The 19,336-nt window shown below is 46.9% G+C and overlaps 2 protein-coding genes across 3 annotated transcripts in view; both read right to left on the reverse strand.

The window, feature by feature from the left end:
- The window catches only part of RUSC2 (RUN and SH3 domain containing 2), a 52,177-nt gene extending 48,779 nt beyond the window's left edge, over window positions 1-3,398 (reverse strand). The window contains exon 1 of one of the 2 annotated variants that reach the window (XM_061366665.1): window positions 3,053-3,398. The gene's annotated coding sequence lies outside the window, so the exon portion shown is untranslated. Of the gene's footprint in view, window positions 1-990; window positions 1,126-3,052 lie in introns of those variants that run through there. The other variant, XM_061366683.1, reaches the window with a different exon arrangement.
- A 10,033-nt stretch (window positions 3,399-13,431) lies between these two features.
- LOC133219419 (probable phospholipid-transporting ATPase IM) lies at window positions 13,432-19,286 on the reverse strand. The gene is made up of 4 exons (XM_061366727.1): window positions 19,013-19,286; window positions 17,929-18,067; window positions 15,972-16,102; window positions 13,432-13,676 (listed from the first exon to the last, which is right to left on the reverse strand). Exons 1-4 carry the CDS (start codon window positions 19,181-19,183, stop codon window positions 13,455-13,457), a joined length of 663 nt encoding a protein of 220 aa, XP_061222711.1. The 5' UTR covers window positions 19,184-19,286; the 3' UTR covers window positions 13,432-13,454.
- Window positions 19,287-19,336: the final 50 nt, after the last annotated feature.

Here is a 19,336-nt window from a genome sequence, read left to right on the forward strand (position 1 = left end):
GGACAGAGCCTTGGGTGAGATGGTTTAGTTCGAGGTGTCCCTGCCCATGGCAGGGGGGTTGGAACTGGATGATCTTAAAGTCCTTTCCAACCCAAACCATTCTATGATTCTATGATGGCTGTGTGTAAAGGGGCAGGCACATCCCAGCTGCTGTGGGCTAAAAAAGGAACAGTTGTGCCTAAACACCAGCTGAGTCAGAAGAAAATGCTGCTGCCCTCCTGTTTTATCTATCCTTGGCTATTGCAGCAAGGGGTAGGGTTTCTTGGTCATCACCTCTTTTCCCTACACAGCCCCAGTAAAGGTGTGCAGTGGCAGGGTAAGGTGAGGTTTGCTGGAAAGAAACCACCAGACCAACAAGACTGACTGTCCTCCATCCCTAGGGACAACAGCAGCCTCAGGCCTTTACTTATGAGAACAGCTTGCCCTAAGGGACTGGAGGAAAAACAAACACACACCATTTTGAGACTATCCAGGGAAAGGAAGCTCTTCCCCTGTCTAATCTTCTGGGATAAAAATAATTCTCTAAAGCCATTTCCATGCCTGTTGAGCTTCCTTGATTTTTGTCTTGCTTGAGCTTCTTCTCCCTCCCGTTTAGCCCAAGACACATTCAGACTGCTGTCTAGTTTCTTGTCTTCTGAAGGCATGAGGGCTGATGAAGCAGGTGATGTGACCTGCAGAACATGCACAGGATGCTGAATGATAGCTGAGGAGACAAACAGGCTCTGGAGCACTCAGCACACAGCATCCTGGGGTAGAAAGGGAGCCAGAGTCCTGTTTTCCGATGTATAGGTAAAAAGAAAAAGGGTGTACGCATTTTCTTTCCATGTAATAGAGGCTACAGCCCGAGCAGCACACTGACTGTTCACCAGAGCTACAGAACAATGCAGAACACCACCACATGCACGCCACGCATTGAAACACGCTTTCTAGGCAGGGGCAGCGCTGGCCGCGTTACTTGCAGCAGAACAAATGGAAGGGACCTTCTCCTACCTTGCCAGATACAATCTCCCCTGACGGTGGGCTCAGCTCACTGCAGCTGGAAGCCGGGTGCCGCAGCAATAGCATGAGAGCCGCAGGAAGAATACAGCATGCAGAGCCGGCGATAATCCAGAGCAAAACCCGCTTGTCCCCGTGTCGGCTCAGGGATCAGGAGCCTCTGCAGGCAGCTCCGCCGCTGCTGCAGGATGGCAGGAGGCAGGCAACATGACAAGGCAGTTCTTCCAGACAGGAGCTGGCTGCTGGCTCCCTCCTGCTGCCACTCACCTGCCTGTCCTCGGGTACGCCAGTGCCAGGGTGCTGGTCCCACTCACAGTGCTTGTGGTCGGGGGAAGAGAAGGCTATGGGCAATGCAAGGGCCAGATTACTGATGAAAGCCCCAGTGTGTAAATACAGATGCAGTGAGGAGAGGACTATGGCAGAAATGCAGCTCGTGTTACAGCGAGCCATTTACAGCACGCTCAGAAAGAAGCGAGCGTGATGGGGCTGTGCTCCATGGCCTGCCCGTGCAGGCAGGGGGGTCACAGGGCTGCTGCCTGCAAGGGGAAGCCATCAGGTGAAGTGGCCACTAGTGAGGGGAGACAACCCAGCTTCACACCCTCCATACACAGCACATGATAGCCATAATGCAGACCTATGTATTCTCCATCCTTCGCCCCACCTGGGACAGCCACAGCCCTGCCCACCTCTGGCACATGATGCTAAGCAGCCTGTCATGCCTGAGAGAAAGGCTGATCACAGCATTGCTCCATCTGTGAATACGTGTGACATAGAAGCAGGAGACCATTCTCATTGTTCAGGCTCTCTACCCATGCTCAAGTGCTTCACATCCTTGGGACTAATCTTTTCTCTCCGGTTCTCTTTGTCACCTCCTTCTTTCCCTAGGATTTCCCTAGGATTCTTCTTTCCCTGCCATTTAAGGATAATTTAGAAGCTGTATCACAAGTGCATTTACACCAAATAATGAAAATAGGGGATAGGGAACTATCTTGGCAAAGCATCAATGTGTTAAAGGGTTTGGGGACATTGACTCCATTTGTGCCCAGAACCAGAGCCAGCAGTAGGGTCGTTTCACAGGTTTCAGCCACTGCTCATTAAACGAGAACTGAAAGACCTCAGCAGAGGCTGAGAAGGAGCTGTTTCAGGATGCATACCACAGCAGGCATAGCCTATTTTCAGTAAGCGTGGTGCCAGACAGGCACAAAGCTCACACCAGGGACTTCTGGGTACAATCAGTGACAAAGAACAGGGACTTCATGCAGCTATGAAGCAACTGATGTCTGTTCTGTAGAAGCTGGTGGGGGGGTGCTGCTTTGAAAGATGTACTGCCAAGCCTCAGGGGTTTGAAAACAGTTGACTTAGGCCAATTGCATCAGTGACTGCTGTTAAAAACCTACCTATCAGGGAAGTACACGGACATCTAAGTAATAGGTATATGTCCTAGTGATACCTACCTGAGGGGTGAAGCCAACTTCTGAGTTGCTTCTGCAGCCAAACTGATCTCAGCCAGGGAATGGCTAACCAGCAGATGATCCCAAAGGGTTTGGAAACCATTCACAACGTCCCACGTCTCAAACGAGGCAGTAGAGAGCGCTCAGATCAAGGCAGCAATAAGGCTCACCACATCTGCAGCAACAGTAATCCTGTCAAAGCACAAGTGACAGCCCTGTGACAGCCTCCTAGGAGCACAGCATTGACCCTGGCTGTGGAGCCCTGTTAAGCTCTCCTCTGTGCTTTCTGACCACACCTGGAGAGACGGATGAAATTGATACCCAGAGAAAATGGGGTTTAGCAATCCCTATAGCCTGGGCTCATCTCAGTTTGGGAGCTGCTCTTTCTTACAAGCACTGTCCCACCTCAGTCTGACGCACTGCCCACGTTCATCATTTGCTGGAGGAATCCAGACATTACATGAGAGGATGGGCACAGTCAGCAGCCCTTCATGGGAGTTTGCTTTTCCAGCTCAGCTGCATAAAACTTCTGTCAGACCACATCCCTTTTCGCTGCCTCAGTTTCGCTGTTTCCCCCGCTGTGAAATAAGGATCATGACACTTACCAAGCTGCTGCAGATGTTATAAAGTTAACTTCATTACTGGATGCTGCCAGCCCATGAACAGTACTGAGCATTCTGCGAGGCTCCTTTTCCACCCATGAAGCAGAGACTCCTTGTGGCTTCCCCAGGCATACAACTACTGCCTGCAGCTTTCTTCACCCTCACGGCAGCAGGTATGCTGCAAAGGCAGGGACCCCCATTACCAGCAACAGCAGGAGCTTTGGTCCCTCTACCAGCTGCATCCAGGCCATCTGCCAGGCAGGAATGCAATGCACCAACCTCAGCCGAGCTGTCAAGGCAGCGGAAGGGCTGGGGTTGCACTGCTCTGGAATTCCAGCTACGCACAAACACCCATCAGCCTGCACCAGGAATGACTCCTCCCTGCCCCGGACAGGGCTGAATCACTGGAAATACCAAAACAACGATGAGGTCACGTTCCCAGAGCAAAGAACTGGAGCCAGATATAGCTGCATGGAGAAACGTGCTAAAAAGGGACTCAGTGTGCAGGCTGGGGGCTCTGGCAGACAGGCACCCCAGCATTTGTCTCGTTTAAAAACAGCTTGAGGCTGCCAGGAGACTTCTTTTCTCCCTGCAAGGAACTGGGCAGCACAACAGGGGCTTTAAACTCTTTAATCATCCTATTGAAAGAGGCGCAAACGTTAGAGCTTGTGAGTGTATAGACTTGGGTTCAAGGAAAGAGGAGGAGGTAGAGTGATTCAAACCCAGATGACTGGATTCAAACCCAGTGTTCCCAAAATCTCACTGTGTTAACATTCTCATGCTTAAGCAGTTAAACCCCCCCCCCCGCTGCAAGCTGAACGGCAGACAAAAATCATAAAGCCATTATTGTCCAGCCAGCTTCCACAGAAAAAGAACGTTGGTTTGATGAGTTTTCAACAGGGTGAGCAGCAAATAACAGTCCTACTATCGCTCCTAGAATGAGAATCTAAGGCACTTCATTTCCAGCAAATAGACTTTTCAGGGCAGTGCCTTTCCCAGTTCTCAGTGGAGGGAGACTGGAGACATTCTGCTATTTAGCCTGTGAAGGAAATTGCAACATAGGACTTGGAAAGGATAGCGGAATTCACAACATCCTGCTCTTTCCCGTCTCCGTAGGACAAGACATTTGGATGGATAACAGTAACACCCACAATTATATGAAGAAGAGGGTCTGAAAATGCAGATTTTGTACCATTAGGATATAAACTAAATCTTAATCAGAAGCCAAGGGGGAGCAAATGCAGGACCAGACAGCTACCACCAAGCATCTCATCTGACTGGCTGCACAGTAGTCATTGAGCTGACATACTCTGCAACAACCACAACCGTGTATATGGCATAGCGAGCTTGGGCTATGCTGCACCAGTCCCTTTTGCCTTCAAGTGCTTCCAGTTTTGCTGATAAAATGTATAAGAAAATCTGTGACCTGTGTGTAACTCCCATAGGAGACCCATTAGACCAGAAGTGCTCAAAACCGAATCAGTTTATTCTTACCCCACTGTTTTACCCCACTGTTTGAGCACATTCTGGTAACAAGAACCACCATACTGGGCCACACCAAGAAGTCTTCTCATCTAGTGCTCTATACTAGACATTTTGGCACCAGCATATTCATATCACAGAGCATGGACTGATCTCTCCTAAGGCCATACTCTTCCAGACCACAACAATCAGCAGCCAAGGAGCTTCTAGAGCTGGAGGCTGCATACTGAGCCCCATGTTTAGCAACCTCTGAAATGCACCCCTGCCACTGAGGTGTCTGGTTCCTTCTGGAATCTGTGTGTATTTTCAGCCTTCATGCCATCTCGTAGCAACAAGTTCTGCAAATCAACTGTGTTGAAAAAGGACTTCCTTAACCTCTTGCCTGATACATAATTTTGTTGGATGTGCTTCCTCTGTGCTTTGAGAAATAGCAAAGTTGAGTAAGGTCAGTCCTTACTCAACTTCTCCCCACTGTACACTATTTTATAGGCCTTTATGCTTTCCCCGTACCATCTACTTCTTGTTTAATCTCTTTTCCTGCAGAAGCTATCCCAGTCCCCTACTCATCCTCATTCCCTTTTTCTGTATCATGTCCACGTCTATGTCATTTTTTTTGAGACAGAATGACCAGACTTCGTGTGGTACTCAAGATGCAGTCACAACATGGTTGTATACCCAAGATTCCAAGAATATATTCCACTTTTTTAATTTATTCTTTATTTCCAAGTAAAAGGTCTGCCTTTTTGGCTGCAGCTGAATACTGAGCTGATGTGCTGGGATAATGATCCACAATAACTCCTAAGGGCTTCCTGTGGGCAGTGAGAAACTGTTCACAAATGGCCATTACACGTGGCATTTACCAGCAAGGATTCCTATTTGCTGTTTTATCCTGCTAATAGCTTTGCAAGTTAGTCCTGTAGATCTTCAGGTAGTTTTTAATCTGACTGTGTTGACTTAGAATCGTCAGAATATTATAGTCCTCATTCCAAACCACAGGTTAATGTATTGCACAGAGGTCTCTGCAGGACCCACGCACTGCAGGTATCAGAGCTTTGCTGGATTGCAAAGCATGACATTTGGCAAGGAGTGCTCTAAGCACAATGACCAGGAATGCCTCATCTTGTGGGATATCCTACAATGGCCTAATGCAAGGAGCTGTGGAGCTGTAACACTTGTGGTCTGCACCTGAACTTGTGCTGACATAGAGCCATGCAAAGGTAGGTACCTGTACCAGATAGTCCACAGGCTTTGCCAGGCACAGCCTCAATGCTGTGTATGTGGTAGCACAAGCATTACAGCAGTAGGATGGCCACACTCCACACCCCATCACTGGGATGAGGTTAGCAGCACACCAATTTGTACTCACACCCCACTGTCTGAACCAGTGTCTTGCCCTGGCATTTGTGGAGGATCCTGGTGCAGTTTGAACCACCTATTGTGAAATTGTGAATGATGTGGACAAGTCACCCAAGAGGCACCACCACTGCAACGCACAGTGTTCTGCAAAGTGCTTGAACTAACAAGGAGGTTACAGCACCCTAACAGTATCCTCCAACAGCAGCCTTTACAGGTTGTGCCAGCAAATACCGGTGTCAGTAGAACATTGTGACAGCAGCCCTAGTTCTGTCCACAGGGAGACTGTTCTGACAGGAGCAGGCCTAAGGAAGATGCTGGGACCAGTTCTCCTGCTGCAGAGCCCCAGCCACAACTAATACCATTCTATGGGGGAAGCAGCCATTCTCTGTGTCCCAGCGGATCCCGTGTTCTTTCCCTTCTCCTCATTATCACATCCTGAAGGTCCTGTGCACCCATTAGACAAACCAAACAGGTTTCTTCTTCCCCTCCCTCCCTGCCTCAAGATTCCTGGGTGCCAGGAGCCTGTTATGAAAATAAAGCTTTAATTGTAACTATGATTTAGTGCCGTAATGATTCTGCCTGATCCCTGAAAGAATCTGTCAGTGCCAGGTGATAGAAACATACTCCCATGCACAGCTCCACCGAGGACTCAGTACGAAGTGCAGAGTCCAGGGCAATGCTTAAGGGCTACAAGGATGCTCAGCAAATAACCATCCCAGGCACAACTGATGTGAGTCGTGGAAACCAACATTCCCAATCCAGGCAAGTACACACAAGAATGGGAAGAAGAGGGGGATAAACTATGGGTAGTAGATGTTATGAGCAAAACCCCAAACAGGATCCAAGTTCCACAATCAGAGGGACAGGGGCCTATAGCCATCAAAACTCAGAAAACATCCTCCTACGTGTCCATGGCTTTGGTGAAGAACTAACTGAGAATTGAGTGTTCAGCGGAAGGTGGATTGCATAAGGCCAAGCAGAATTGGGGTAACAAGCGTCCCTGAACATCTGGGAGAGATAAAGCAGCAGAAGAACTCCTCCCAGCCAAGTTTACCCTGAAGCACTCCAAGTTGAGCTGGCAAACCAGCAGGATCTGTTGCCTGGCTCAGCTTCAGCAGAGCTTACCACAGGAAAGAGCATCAGGCAGCTACAACTGCACACATATCTTCATTTTGTTTATTCCCAGAGCTCAGCGTACCCCTGCCACACAGGACCTCGGTGGCATGGGGAAGGGTAAGGGAGGCACTTCATTATCCCTCATCTGTTCCATGCAAAATATTGCCTGCAATCCCAAAAGAAAGGCAGATCGGAGGTTTCAGTGAACCATAATCCCTACGTAATAGCTTAGTCAGGGTTCATTACCTGCTAGTAGGTAATATAAATACCTGGTATTTATAATAAATACAAATAAATATAAATTTGTGTAAATTATATAATTATTTATATAAATATAATAAATTTAAATAAATAAAAACTTGGGAATAACCCAGGTTATACCAGGGTTATTTTTCAGCTCATCTAAAAAGAGAACAGATTTATTCCTGTGCACTGTCTATTGAACACTGCCCAGCTAACAGCTTCACCAACCCATCCAAAAGGCAACACAACCAGATCACTGAGTAAAGAAAACTGAGGATACCAGGCATCCTTCACCAAACAAAGTGTCAGACAGCATCTGCTGCCACAGCAAAAACTGAACCAGAAGCAGAACTGCAAGCAGCACAACACTGGGCAACCATAAGCCAGGCTTGCACCTTTTGAATATTCTACATTCCCTTATCCACAGCCTGGAGGATTTAGAGGGAGGATTGCCAGGAGGTGAGGAAGCCTCTGAAGCAGCTGCTTCAGGTGTTGCTGTGTAAGCCCAAAGGATGCAAACCCACTGCTGCAAGCAAAAGGTCACCAGACTGGATCCTGGCCCAGCAGCTTCTGTGAAACATGTGAACCAGGAGACTTTCAGACTGCAATTTTTCAATGTGAGAGTACAAATTAGTTTTCTAAATACAGACCTGTACTCTACGTGGAATGAACGGCCTGGGTGCCTGCAGGGCTGATGGAGGGGAGCACTCTACTCCAGACGACACTGAAGACTTCAGTTCAAAATTCAGGGCAGCCACTGACTCCCTGAGTCACCTTGGTCTGCTTATCTCAGGGCCCAGCTCCCTGCTGAAGGAGAAGATACTGATCCTCCCTGCCTCCCGGAGGAGAGAGAAGGCAATAAGGCTTAAAAGGTCCCATGAACTTGGCCGTTAATCCCAAAAGGAGGCAAAAGGGGGTTGTTCGCTCTGTAGAGAAGCTAGGCTTCTGATACTAGTGCCTAATACGGATGTGGAGGCAGGATGCAGTCAGTAACAAAAACATTGGACTTCCCTTGAGACGCAGTGCTCAGATCAGATGGTGCTTTGTTTATAAGGTGATGCACATGGGGCTGGAGATATCCCCTGTATGTCTGCCCCAGCTTTGCACTCAGTGTAAACAATCAGTTCAGCAGCACAGCCCTCGCCGGGGCACAGACAGCTCCCCAAAGCCAGGCACGATGCTTCCAGAGAACCTACAAAAAGCCAGTGGCTGGATTGTCTGTTTTCCTAATTCAGAGGAAGCCTGGCCCAGCTTCGATTTCCTGCAACATCTCTTGGTGTCAGGGGGGTGGTGGGGCTGGAAAAGGCCAGATCCATTTATAGCTGGAAAGCCTGGCAGAGGGTTCAGCGATGTGTGGAAAGGCAGGGAGCTGACAGCTCAGTACAGCCAGATCCACGAGAGGCAGGCTGGGAAGGAGACAGGGGGTATGAAAACCACTTCCCTTCAAGCTGGGAGCAGCAGGAAGAGGTTGCTCCTCCGCAGGGCAAGGCAGAGGAAAACATTCCCTACTTCTGGATGAATCATAAAAGTAGGGCAGCAGAAGACCTGGAAAAACTGTAGAGCAGCCGAGCTGCAGATACAGCCACAAGCACCCACAGGTCAAAGCCAGGCTTTGGGGCTCTGTGCCCTTCTTCTGAGCCCTGCATTACATCCACCCCTACATCAACCCAGTCCCCTGGTCGCTGGAGCTGAGGCTGGGAATTCACTGGTGCTAAGAGGAACGACAGTTCCCTCCTTCTGGCATACTTACGTTATCCAGCACATAGATGTAGTAAAAAGCCCTTTCCAGCCCTCATGGAAAAAGCTTGCCCCTGGGGACAAGACACCAGTTTAAAGCATTAACATGCACATACTTATTCTACGGTGACTTCAGCTCCTCCCCATGTTACCAGGCATGAGACAGTGAGAGAGGAGGGGTGTTTATTTAGCTAACCCAGTTTAGCTAACGATTGTGCATATTCACAGTAAAGTTAGGGAAAATAACCGCTCCAGTTGCTTTAGGGATCACGGAGATGATAAGGCCTTAAGAAAAACAAATGCTGTGGAGCCAAGGCAGTAAAATACCAATGCTATTGTACAGGCATTGATGACAGGAGCGGCATGCAAAAAAAGCCTCTGGTCACCCGCATTTATAAATGATAAACTCAAATGAACAGGTGCAGAAAGGGCCTCGGGGAAATAGAAAACCTATCAAACAAGAAGAAACTTAAGAGCCTGGCTTGTTTAGCGTGGCCAAATGTGGGCAGAGAGCGGATAGAATTGCTCTCTAAATATATCACAGGAGACAAACAAAACTGCTGAAGCAAAAGGATAACGCTGGCATGACAGCAAGAGAACAAATGCCCTATGAACACATTCAGGTTGAAAATTAGAGGGGGAGAAAAACAATCAACCATCAGAACAGGAGGTTTTCCAGCTGGAACATCTGGGTTTGGGATGTAGTTTTATCAGTGGTCTGACAGGGTTACAGGACACAGCACCTCTGCCCACAGGTATCCAAGAGATGCCTTATGCTTCTGTTTTTGTTCCAGCTGGTAATTAGCATGGGTCATTACCCTTATGGCTTCATTCTTAGAACAGATTCATTGAGGGTCACTACAGTTGGAGAACCTTGGGTAAGCACACAGTGCTCCTTTGCCCTCCCGTTCTGTAATTGCTCTTCATGAGTAACAACTTTCAGACTAGAGGTTACTGGAGAACAGTTGTGTGGATGCACACCCATGACCTGAGAGACACTGGGCAGCCAGTAGAACACCCTTGAGGGATCTCTTCCCAGAAGTACCTTGAGTGGGTACTGCAGTACCTTACTGGGGATGGACTCTTCGTTAGGGACTGTATTGATAGGACAAGGGGTAATGGGTTAAAACTTAAACAGGGGAAGTTTAGATTGGGAGGAAATTCTTTCCTGTTAGGGTGGTGAGGCACTGGAATGGGTTGTCCAGGGAGGTTGCGAATGCTCCATCCCTGGCAGTGTTCAAGGCCAGGTTGGATGAGGCCTTGGGTAATATGGTTTAGAGCGAGGTGTCCCTGCCCATGGCAGGGGGGCTGGAGCTTGATGATCTTGAGGTTCTTTCCAACCCTAACTATTCTATGATTCTATGACATGCCTCTGCCCAAAAGAACCTGGTGCCCCACACTACTAGTGGAAGAGTTTTCTTTGTGCCATCTTGTTGGATTCAGGGGAGGGAGAAGATGCTCTAATCCTTCCTCTGCTTCAGTGTAAGAAAAGCAACCATTTCATCACCGGTTATGATCAAAGCACTATCATTCTTGGTCCTAAAATTTCTGCCCAGTGCACTGGTGAGTATTTAGGTGTGGCCTAAATAGAACACAGCATTCAAACCATGAACCTCTATATTATGGAATTATGAGAAAAAGGGAGAGGAAAACACCCCAGAAACACATTTCAGGGATTAGATTTTGATAGATCTATCAAATATGAAACTTCATAAAAGACTAAAGTATCATCTCTATACATTCCACAGCATGAGGTCTAATACCCCCCATGGGACTGACAGAGCACTGCACGCATAAGAAATACTGACACCCTCCCTCAAGGCAGCTTTCCCACCATAGGGCTGCAATCTGAGAATATGGATAAGCCTCCCTCCCGCAGGCTGACTCATTCTTTTGACCAAATAACAGAGTGTCAAGGAGTTGGTCATCCTAATAATTACCTTTTTATTCTTTAAAAACAAATCATTTTACAAAATCAGGAGTGATGCAGGACAGACATCACTGCCAGGTGATGTGTTTCAAATGCTGATCTTGTCAAACCACTGAAATATTTGCATGTGGAGCAAGCTCACCAACAGCTCTATTATCCCCAGCATGTCCTAGGCAGTATTTACAAATCCCCTTCAGCCAGAAGGTGAGTGCCTTGCACATAAACTGTATGAGAAGAGTGACACAGTCTCAGAGTTGCCTTGCCCTGCCCATAAAAGATCTGCTTCTGGTGCCCTGTGTATATTGCTCTGCACTACATGCTAGGAACAGCTCTGGTAGGACTCTCAGCCCACCCAGAGCAGTCTGGGTATCATGGGGATGTCTGCTTGCCTGCATAGATTCCCCTTTTGCCTCTAGCCCCAGGGTGGCTGACTGTGAGAGACATAATCCTCCTCAGAAAGCCATGATTGTCTCTGTGAAGTGAATGGTAAATCAGAGGGAGGTGACAAGCACCAGCGGGGCTGCAGGCTCTCACTTTACTTAGGTATCTGCTTGCAGGGGACATGGCCAGATTAGCATCTGCTCCTTCCTTATCAAGCAGCTCCTGGCCACTGAAGCCTGGATCCAGTCCCAGCTCTAGTTTTGCAGTGACTGCTGAAATCCAATGCCACAGTTTGCACTGAGCCTCCCCAAAAGCAGCAGGTGCAATAGACTTGGGTATTTTTCTGGGCCACGTTAAACAATCTTTACATAGAAACTTAAAGCTTATGGAGCTTAAACAATCTTTACATAGAAACTGCTGAAACTGGGACCACAGGCCACAAGGTGTTATACGCAGACTGGATGAAATGGGGACGAGGCTGGCCTGTTGCCATCACATACTGCCTCCACCGATAGTTCAGAGACTCAAGGCAGAGAACTCCCAATAAATACCAGATGGTTACCATGCAAAAAAAACCAACCCCAATTCAGAACAAGGAAGGAATCTAAATCTGAATAAAGGAATAGAAAAAAAATAAACCACCAGCTAACGCTGCTTAGTCTTCTGCACATAAAAGCTTCATTTAGATAGCTCAGCAGTGCTGCCAGGACAAGCTCTCGCACTGACATGCTGTCCTTCCACCCAGTAACCCCATTGATGATGGACATAGTATAAACAAACAGCCAGCAAAGCCCAGTCCCTCTGACTCTGGCTGTGCCTGTGCATCCCTGGTCCCTCTGCTGGCAGTCAGACTGAGCATTTCCAGCTCTCTGAAGCCCATAATTGACAGATGAACTGTTCCTAAATAAAATACTACCCAGCACACAGAAACTCTGCAGGGGGTCCTGAGCCCTCACTGGGATCCTCTGACACTCCACCACACGGCTCAACGGGAAGGGTGAAGGAATCATCAGATCATGCTTCATCCCTTATGCTGAGCCACAGCACCGGTGGAGGACAGGGAGGGGTAAAGGGCAGGACACCCCGTGCTAGCTGTGAAATGGCATCTCTGCCTCTGATACTGCTTGTGTGACCTCCATCGAGTCATACGTGCGTGTGCCTCAGTGTGCTATGGTGGGGGAGACACCCAGTGCTGGCAGATCACATGAGCCCTAACCACAGCATGGGCTTCTCAGAGCCAGGCTTTATCGCCTAATGGGAGCCTGAGATGCTTCTGCCCTTTTATCTAAAGTCTAAATGAAATGGCTGGTGACCTGCTACAGAACCTGAGAGGGTTCTAGGGACAATGATCTTTTGCAAGAGCAGATTTGCAATGCAGATAAAAACAGGACAGGCTGATGAATGTCAAGTCCTTGTCCCTTGACCAACTAAGGGTTTCTCTAAGCACTTCCTGACTGCAGATGAGCAAAGAGGGTGGTGCTTGGGCGCTGGCCATCTCATGAGAAACTGGATTAACTGTTAGTTTGGAAGGAGGCCATTGCAACGTGTGCCTTCCAAAGTGTCTGCGTACAGTCAAAAGGCCACAAAATTACACATGTTACATGGGGGTTGTGCAGCTGGACCTAAGGCACACCTGGAGTCAATACTGTCACCCCAGTAATACAGCCCAGAGTGTACTCATGATAGAAACAAAGGCACGTAGATGAGAAGGACATGGCCAATTCAGCCTTTTCCTCAGCCTGGACTTCTCTTTGCTCTGAGGTATGTAGTTAAAGGGAGAAAAATGTAAAACAATCATTATGAACGATCTCAGGGAGCAGATATGCCTCCTGCAGGATGTTCTCTCTCATTCCAGGGAGGCCCTCTGGAATACCTACAACATCTCTAATGCATCCTGCCTGCATTCCCTTGGCAGCAGCACATGTCTTTGGAAGAGAAGCTGGAGTCAGAGGCTGAACCTGGGTGAAAAAGGCCCACGTTCTTGATTTGGTATCCTGGAGGGCAGGGTTCTGGGCAGCCACTGCCTCTGTGCTTTGCAGGGAGAACAGCCCCCCCTCCTGACGGCCCTTCGCTTTGGTTTATATTGTTGGTTTTCACGTTTCTTTGGGGGATTTTTTCTTTTTTTCTTTCTGTTTTGGTTTGGGTTGGGGTTTTTTTTTTTTACAATCCTTTGTGCTTATGTTTGTCACTATTTGGTGAAAATGTTCCCGTTGTAGCAAAAGGTGATTTTGGCCGCATGTTTCTCCCAGACATAATGAGCGCTCCAAAGCCATGCTGATGGGCAAAGGCATAGCCAGAGCGGCGGGTGCTGGTTCGACGCAGGCGTCTCCTGGGTGAGGGTGGAGGCGGCCGCTTTTTGGCTTCTTTGATCTTGAGCAGGACCTGGAATCAGAAAATAAGATGGAAATAGTGGGAAGTACATAGTTATTCACAAGCACAGTAACACAGGAACAAACACAGGGAAACAGAAGCAGGCGGCCAAAGATCGGCAAAACAGGGGGATGGCAGGAGGGGTTGTGGAGCAGGAACTAAACTGGCATCCTGGTAAAAGCAAAAGGGGACCTTATTCTAGAATGCATAATTGCAGTGTCATCTTTGAGTCATGGGAGGAGATTTACAGCTTTCTGATGCCTCAGCTGGGGTATTACTGCAGCTCTTTGAGGCTCTTCAGACCAATAAGCCAAAATGTTGAAGTCATCTCAACAATAGACAGAAGTCCAGAAAACAAACAAAGAAACATTTAAGAATTTATTTCTACTGAAGTACTAATTACTAGTAATTTATACTAATTACTACTCAAGGGCATCTCTGATACATAATAGCTTTTTATGATGAGAATGGCGATAAATAGATTCTCATATTCCTTGGTAGAAGGGAAAGAAATAATGCACTTTTTTTGCAGGTAGTGGGATCTCTGGTGGCCACCAACATCATCTGTGGACAAGCATCTTGTCAGAAAGGGGCTGTTAAAGGCATAAGGTCAGTATGGAATGCCAGTGGCTCAGCCGAATCCCCAGGTGCCAGAGCTCTGTTCTTCTTGCTTGGGATAATGGCAAAGTAGGTACTTGGCCTCTCTATAAACATCAGGTCTCTGTTTAAGTAAGTTCACAGAATTCCAGAATGGTTTGGGTTGAAGAGAACTTAAAGCTCATCCAGTTCCAGCCCCTGCCATGGGCAGGGACACCTTCCACTAGAGCAGGTTGCTCCAATCCCCTGTGTCCAACCTGGCCTTGAACACTGCCAGGGATGGGGCAGCCACAGCTTCTCTGGGCACCCTGTGCCAGCACCTCAGCACCCTCACAGGGAAGGTATTTTGTCCAAATATCTAATCTAAGTCTCCCCTCTGTCAGTTCAAAGCCATTCCCCCTTCTCCTGTCACTACAGGCCCTTGTAAAATGTCCCTCCCCAGCTTTCTTGTATAAGTTCCTCTCAATACTGCTTGCTGGGCATCTCCATACATTAGGAAACCCAAACGCTCCTCTCCTGTGACAATTTGCTTCCTAGAGGAGGTAGAAAAGTAAAGTAATTTTTCACTAGAGAGAAGTGCTCATCCCATGCCCTGAGGCTCGGATTCTGAATTACAACTGTGTTGGACTTGCTGAGAAAAAGTGAAATTTTGCTAGGCAGTTTTGCCCCATCCCTGGCAGTGTTCAAGGCCAGGTTGGAGGGGGCTTGGAACAACCTCGTCTAGTGGAAGGTGTCCCTGCCCATGGCAGGGGGCTGGAACTGCATGTGCTTTAAGGTCCCTTCCAACCCAAACTAGTCTGGAATTTATGGTTCTATGGCTGCTACTCAACGAAGGGGAAAACTCAGTCAATTTTTACACACCTGAACTGCTTCTAATTGTGTCCTGAGGACCTCCTGACTTTGCAGTCTTCTCTATCACCCACCTACCACCTCTACAAGGGCTCAGAATTCCCCTGTACTCATTCACCAACAGTTCTGGAGCACTGAGGAGCTTCACAGCCATCCCAAGGATGATGAGAGCAGCCACTGAGGTGCATGCATTCCCCTGGGGCTGTGCTCACTGCTTTCTCACAGCTCAGTGCAGGAAGAGGGAAAAAGCACCAGGTGGCAGCAGCATTTTGCAGATGCTGTTGCTTGGAAGGGAGCCGGGGTAGTTGTGTTTAGGCTAACATCCTCGAGGGGTTCGTTGGCAGTAGTGAGCTGTGCGCTGTCTGCCCACTCCACCTCTCCCACCCCTAGTGGCCTCATCTTCATGCTCTTTCTGGTTTCAGAGGGGGCATATAAATACTGGTTACAAACGAAGTAAATTCTTAAGTGAAAAAAAGCTCAAATAGCAAACACGTAATGCTGGGTGGAGAGTGAAGGGCTGTGGTTTGCCAGGCTAAAAACTGTACAGGATGAGGTCAGGAGGAACACACCACTCCTTTACCACTGAGCCACAGCCCTTAAACCATGCACCTAAAAATAGTGCCGCTTCCTTGCTCCAGTGCAATGTAATCCAACTCTAAATAATCTCAGCCTTGGTCCCGGTTGAGCTGTGCCAAACCCCGAATTCAATCCTCCTTCCCAAGGGAGTAGGGGACGGACAGATGGCAGCACTTGCATCTACAGGGACATCCACTGAGCAATGCCAAGGCCGTGCAGCATGGCTCCATGGGAAGCTTACGTGGTAGTAAATAGGATTCCTTGTTTAATAAGGTATCTCCTTACTTTGTCACTGGGAGTTGGCCTTAACTGAGTCTTCAGGAATCGAAAGCCAACTACAGGCAGCACACAGAGGGTGATGCTGAGGAAGATTGCTAGCCACACGTTTGGTTGGCTGAGGGTGTTTCGAGCTGTACCTGAAAAACAAAAAGCAAGATTAAAACTGTGACAGTCTCCTGAACCTTTCACGCTCTGTGATTCCGAGGCACTTGGCAAATGATCAAAGTATAAAAAAGACACCATCCCCAACAGTGAAATCAATCTGCTGTAGAAAGAACAGTAATACTAATGTCACTGTCTGAGATGAGCAAAGAAAGATGCAACATCCAGACACAACTGCAGCAACAACTCAGGGACACAAGCCTATCAGAGTGAATGCCTTCGCTATGTACAAAGAGTCAAATCACTGCAAATGGTTGATACAATAGTTCAGGAGGCCTGAACTCTCGGGAGTCCTGCCCTCTCACCTTTTGCCAGGACTCTATTGCAAAAATGAGGAATACTGTTTTACTACTTTCCAGCACTGTAAGCATATGGAGTACTGACTGACTGCCCAGCAGATGATGGATGGGATCACAGCCCTTTACGAGAGGAGTATTTTTTACTCTAGGTGTCTGCACAGCCTGCGTAGCCTGATGGGTACATTAGCAGAGGAGCTGTCATGTGCTGGTGTGACACTACCACCTTCTTTGAAACCACAGGGCTCGCTTTTGGCTTCTCCTTAAACTGAAGGAATGCAAGAGAGAACAAACAGTCTGCAAAACTCTCATTACAGGGCTTAATGATGCTGTTGTTGGCAGTAAAGTTGATGAATGTTTTCTTTTCAGTTGGCCAAATTCTGCTGTAATACAGCTCCACTGAAATTAAAGAAAACAAGTTGTCTCAGTCTAGACTATAAACACTTAAAAATAGTTTCAGACTGAGACATTATTAAGCAGCCTATGTGCTGAGCAGCAGATAGAGATACAGCAAGTGTGTTTCCACCTGTCTTTGGAAACTGAACATACACTGTCTTCACTCAGTGCTTTTGATAATAAAGGCCATCTTGCAGGGGATGTGACATCTGTTTGTAAAACACATAGCAACAACTGACCTGCATCTCAAATGTTTCTAAAATGGCTGATCACCCTGGTATTGCAGTGAAGATGGGCAGAACAAGTCTTGGCTTAACAATTTGTTTGGAAATAAAGGAATTGATTAATACATCAATCTGAGACTTGAAAAGCATTGGGAGTTTGGAATTAGAGTCTTCTGACACTGCTGTATCAGTATTGGCTATGGATGCACAAGGCTGTTAAAAACATCTGAATTACTTTGCTAAGCTTTCATCTTCCTTCTGGATTAAAGTTTCATGAGGTGAACTCATTTTTATGTTATCCTGCACTTTTTGCATGTGTTCATAAATCTTTAATGTAAAGTCACACAAAGGACTGGTCATCACTGGAATTTTTTTTGTTGGGAATTTGCCACTTAACCTGGCTCACCGTAATCAAACACTGTTTTTTGCATGTCTAACTGGATATTGGACTCCTGTGCTTTCCTGTACAAACATGTTAACTTATTTACAAAAGAACGTGCATCTTTCTGCAAATAAAATGCCTCTAGATATCTGTAAAAATTGGACACCTGGAAACAGAACATGAAAGAGCAGCAGAAAACATTCCAGGCAGCTCAGTTTATTTAAAGGCCAGGTTTATTTAAAGGACCATTCCTGTGGCTGCATGTAGATGTACATTTTTATGCAAGGAAGTGAATGAGGAAAATGTTCACCAAGATGGATGGGTTTCAAAATAAGCATTCCCAGCAGCCCTCAGAAATGCCCTGGCATTTCTTGTAGAAAAGACAATCAATACATTGTTACTGCCTCTAGAGAAGTAATAACATGTACTAGAAATACCTGACAAGATTAAAGCCCTGCACCAGGCCCATTTTGAGTGCAATCCAGATTTGTCCCAGGGCTTACCAACAAAGGGAAAGGAGGCTGTGAAGATCATGTACATGCCATCACTATACATGGTGAAGGTGATAGCAAAGTAAACAGAAAGGCTGCCCCAAATGAAGAACTGGTTCACAACTGTCCAGTAAGAAGTGTCCAAGCAGATCTGAAAGAATGGAACAATACAGATATGGTCAGTGCCTTAATTATTCAGCAGATTGGGGTTGAACACAGCTTGTTATATATGCTTCATATATATATCCGTATATATCTATATATCTTATACATATATGTGTGCTTCATATATATATCTGTATATATCTATATATCTTCTATATGAAGCAGATAGATATATATATCTGCTTCATATAGCTGTCCCCAAGACTTACTCATTCAAGTCTCAAGAAATACCAAGCCACAGATGATAGGATGCTGGGAGACCATTCAAGGCAAGCATGTTTGCCTTGTTCTTCCGTTCTTGTCAAGCAAACTCAAATGAGCCATACTTATGTCCCCAATCCCAGGCTGTGATCTAGCATTGAGAGTTTGGAGAAGGAGCCTACAAGACCTCAAACTGCAGAAACCATTAACTATGGATATGTGATTGGTTTACTTTTAAGAAGTTTATCTCATCCTGGTAGTACCACTGACTTTTGTACCACCCAAGTCTTTGCTGCAGACCTAGCATCTGCATCGTTCATCTACAGACACAGCCCCAAAATGGAAACCCTATAAATAACTACCTGATAGCAGTCAAGACAAGACAATAACCAGCTGATAGCAGTCAAGACAAATTTGAAGAATAAGACAGTCTCGTTCTTCAAACCCTTCCCATAGAACTGGAATTAGTCCTCTATTCCCAGCTTTACCTGTTTTGCCTGCTATGACTGCAAACTTTTCAAAGCAGAGACTGTTTTCCTGTCACCCTGATCTCAAGCAAATACTGCTGATCTTATGAACTGAGGAGAATAATCTGGTGTCAATCTTGGTTTTTGCAAGAATGAAATGTGCAGCAGCAAATACAATGCTATCAAGATTCCAGGTGGCCCTCCAGATGCTGCCTTCATAACACAAAAACTAATTCCTAAAAATATTACCTGGGATGCCTTACCTGTACAGAAACCACAATCAGTAAGCAAGTCTGTACCATCAGTGCAAAGGACTGGTAGTCAGCAATAGCCTTTCCATCACTTCTCACTGTATTGTGCATGGCCCCATAGGGGATGAAGAAAAGAATGAGGGAACTGTAGATCCCTTGAAACATGCACTTGACAAACACCATTTTGTTAAAGTAGAGGTTTTGTTGGCCAGGCACGTAGAGCTGAGGAAACAGCAAGCTCCAACGATCATCCACATCCTGAAGGCAGAGAGAAGGTGATCAGATTTGCTGGCAGCTACTCAACCGATCTCACTTAGGGTTGTCATGTCTCTGTAA

The sequence above is a fragment of the Neopsephotus bourkii genome, unplaced genomic scaffold (assembly GCF_033783945.1).
Source record: "Neopsephotus bourkii isolate Nb327-2 ecotype Australia unplaced genomic scaffold, CSIRO-AGI_Nbou_v1 NB_125, whole genome shotgun sequence".
Lineage (NCBI taxonomy): Eukaryota > Metazoa > Chordata > Aves > Psittaciformes > Psittacidae > Neopsephotus > Neopsephotus bourkii.

Excerpts from the sequence above, each read along its gene's own strand:
- LOC133219419 (XM_061366727.1), bottom strand. The coding sequence starts at position 19,183 with ATGGTGTTTGTCAAGTGCATGTTTCAAGGGATCTACAGTTCCCTCATT. Across the intron at positions 16,103-17,928 it reads AGCCTCCTTTCCCTTTGTTG|GTACAGCTCGAAACACCCTC; the intron begins GTAAGCCCTGGG and ends TTTGTTTTTCAG. Across the intron at positions 13,677-15,971 it reads GGCCAACTCCCAGTGACAAA|GTCCTGCTCAAGATCAAAGA; the intron begins GTAAGGAGATAC and ends TTCTGATTCCAG.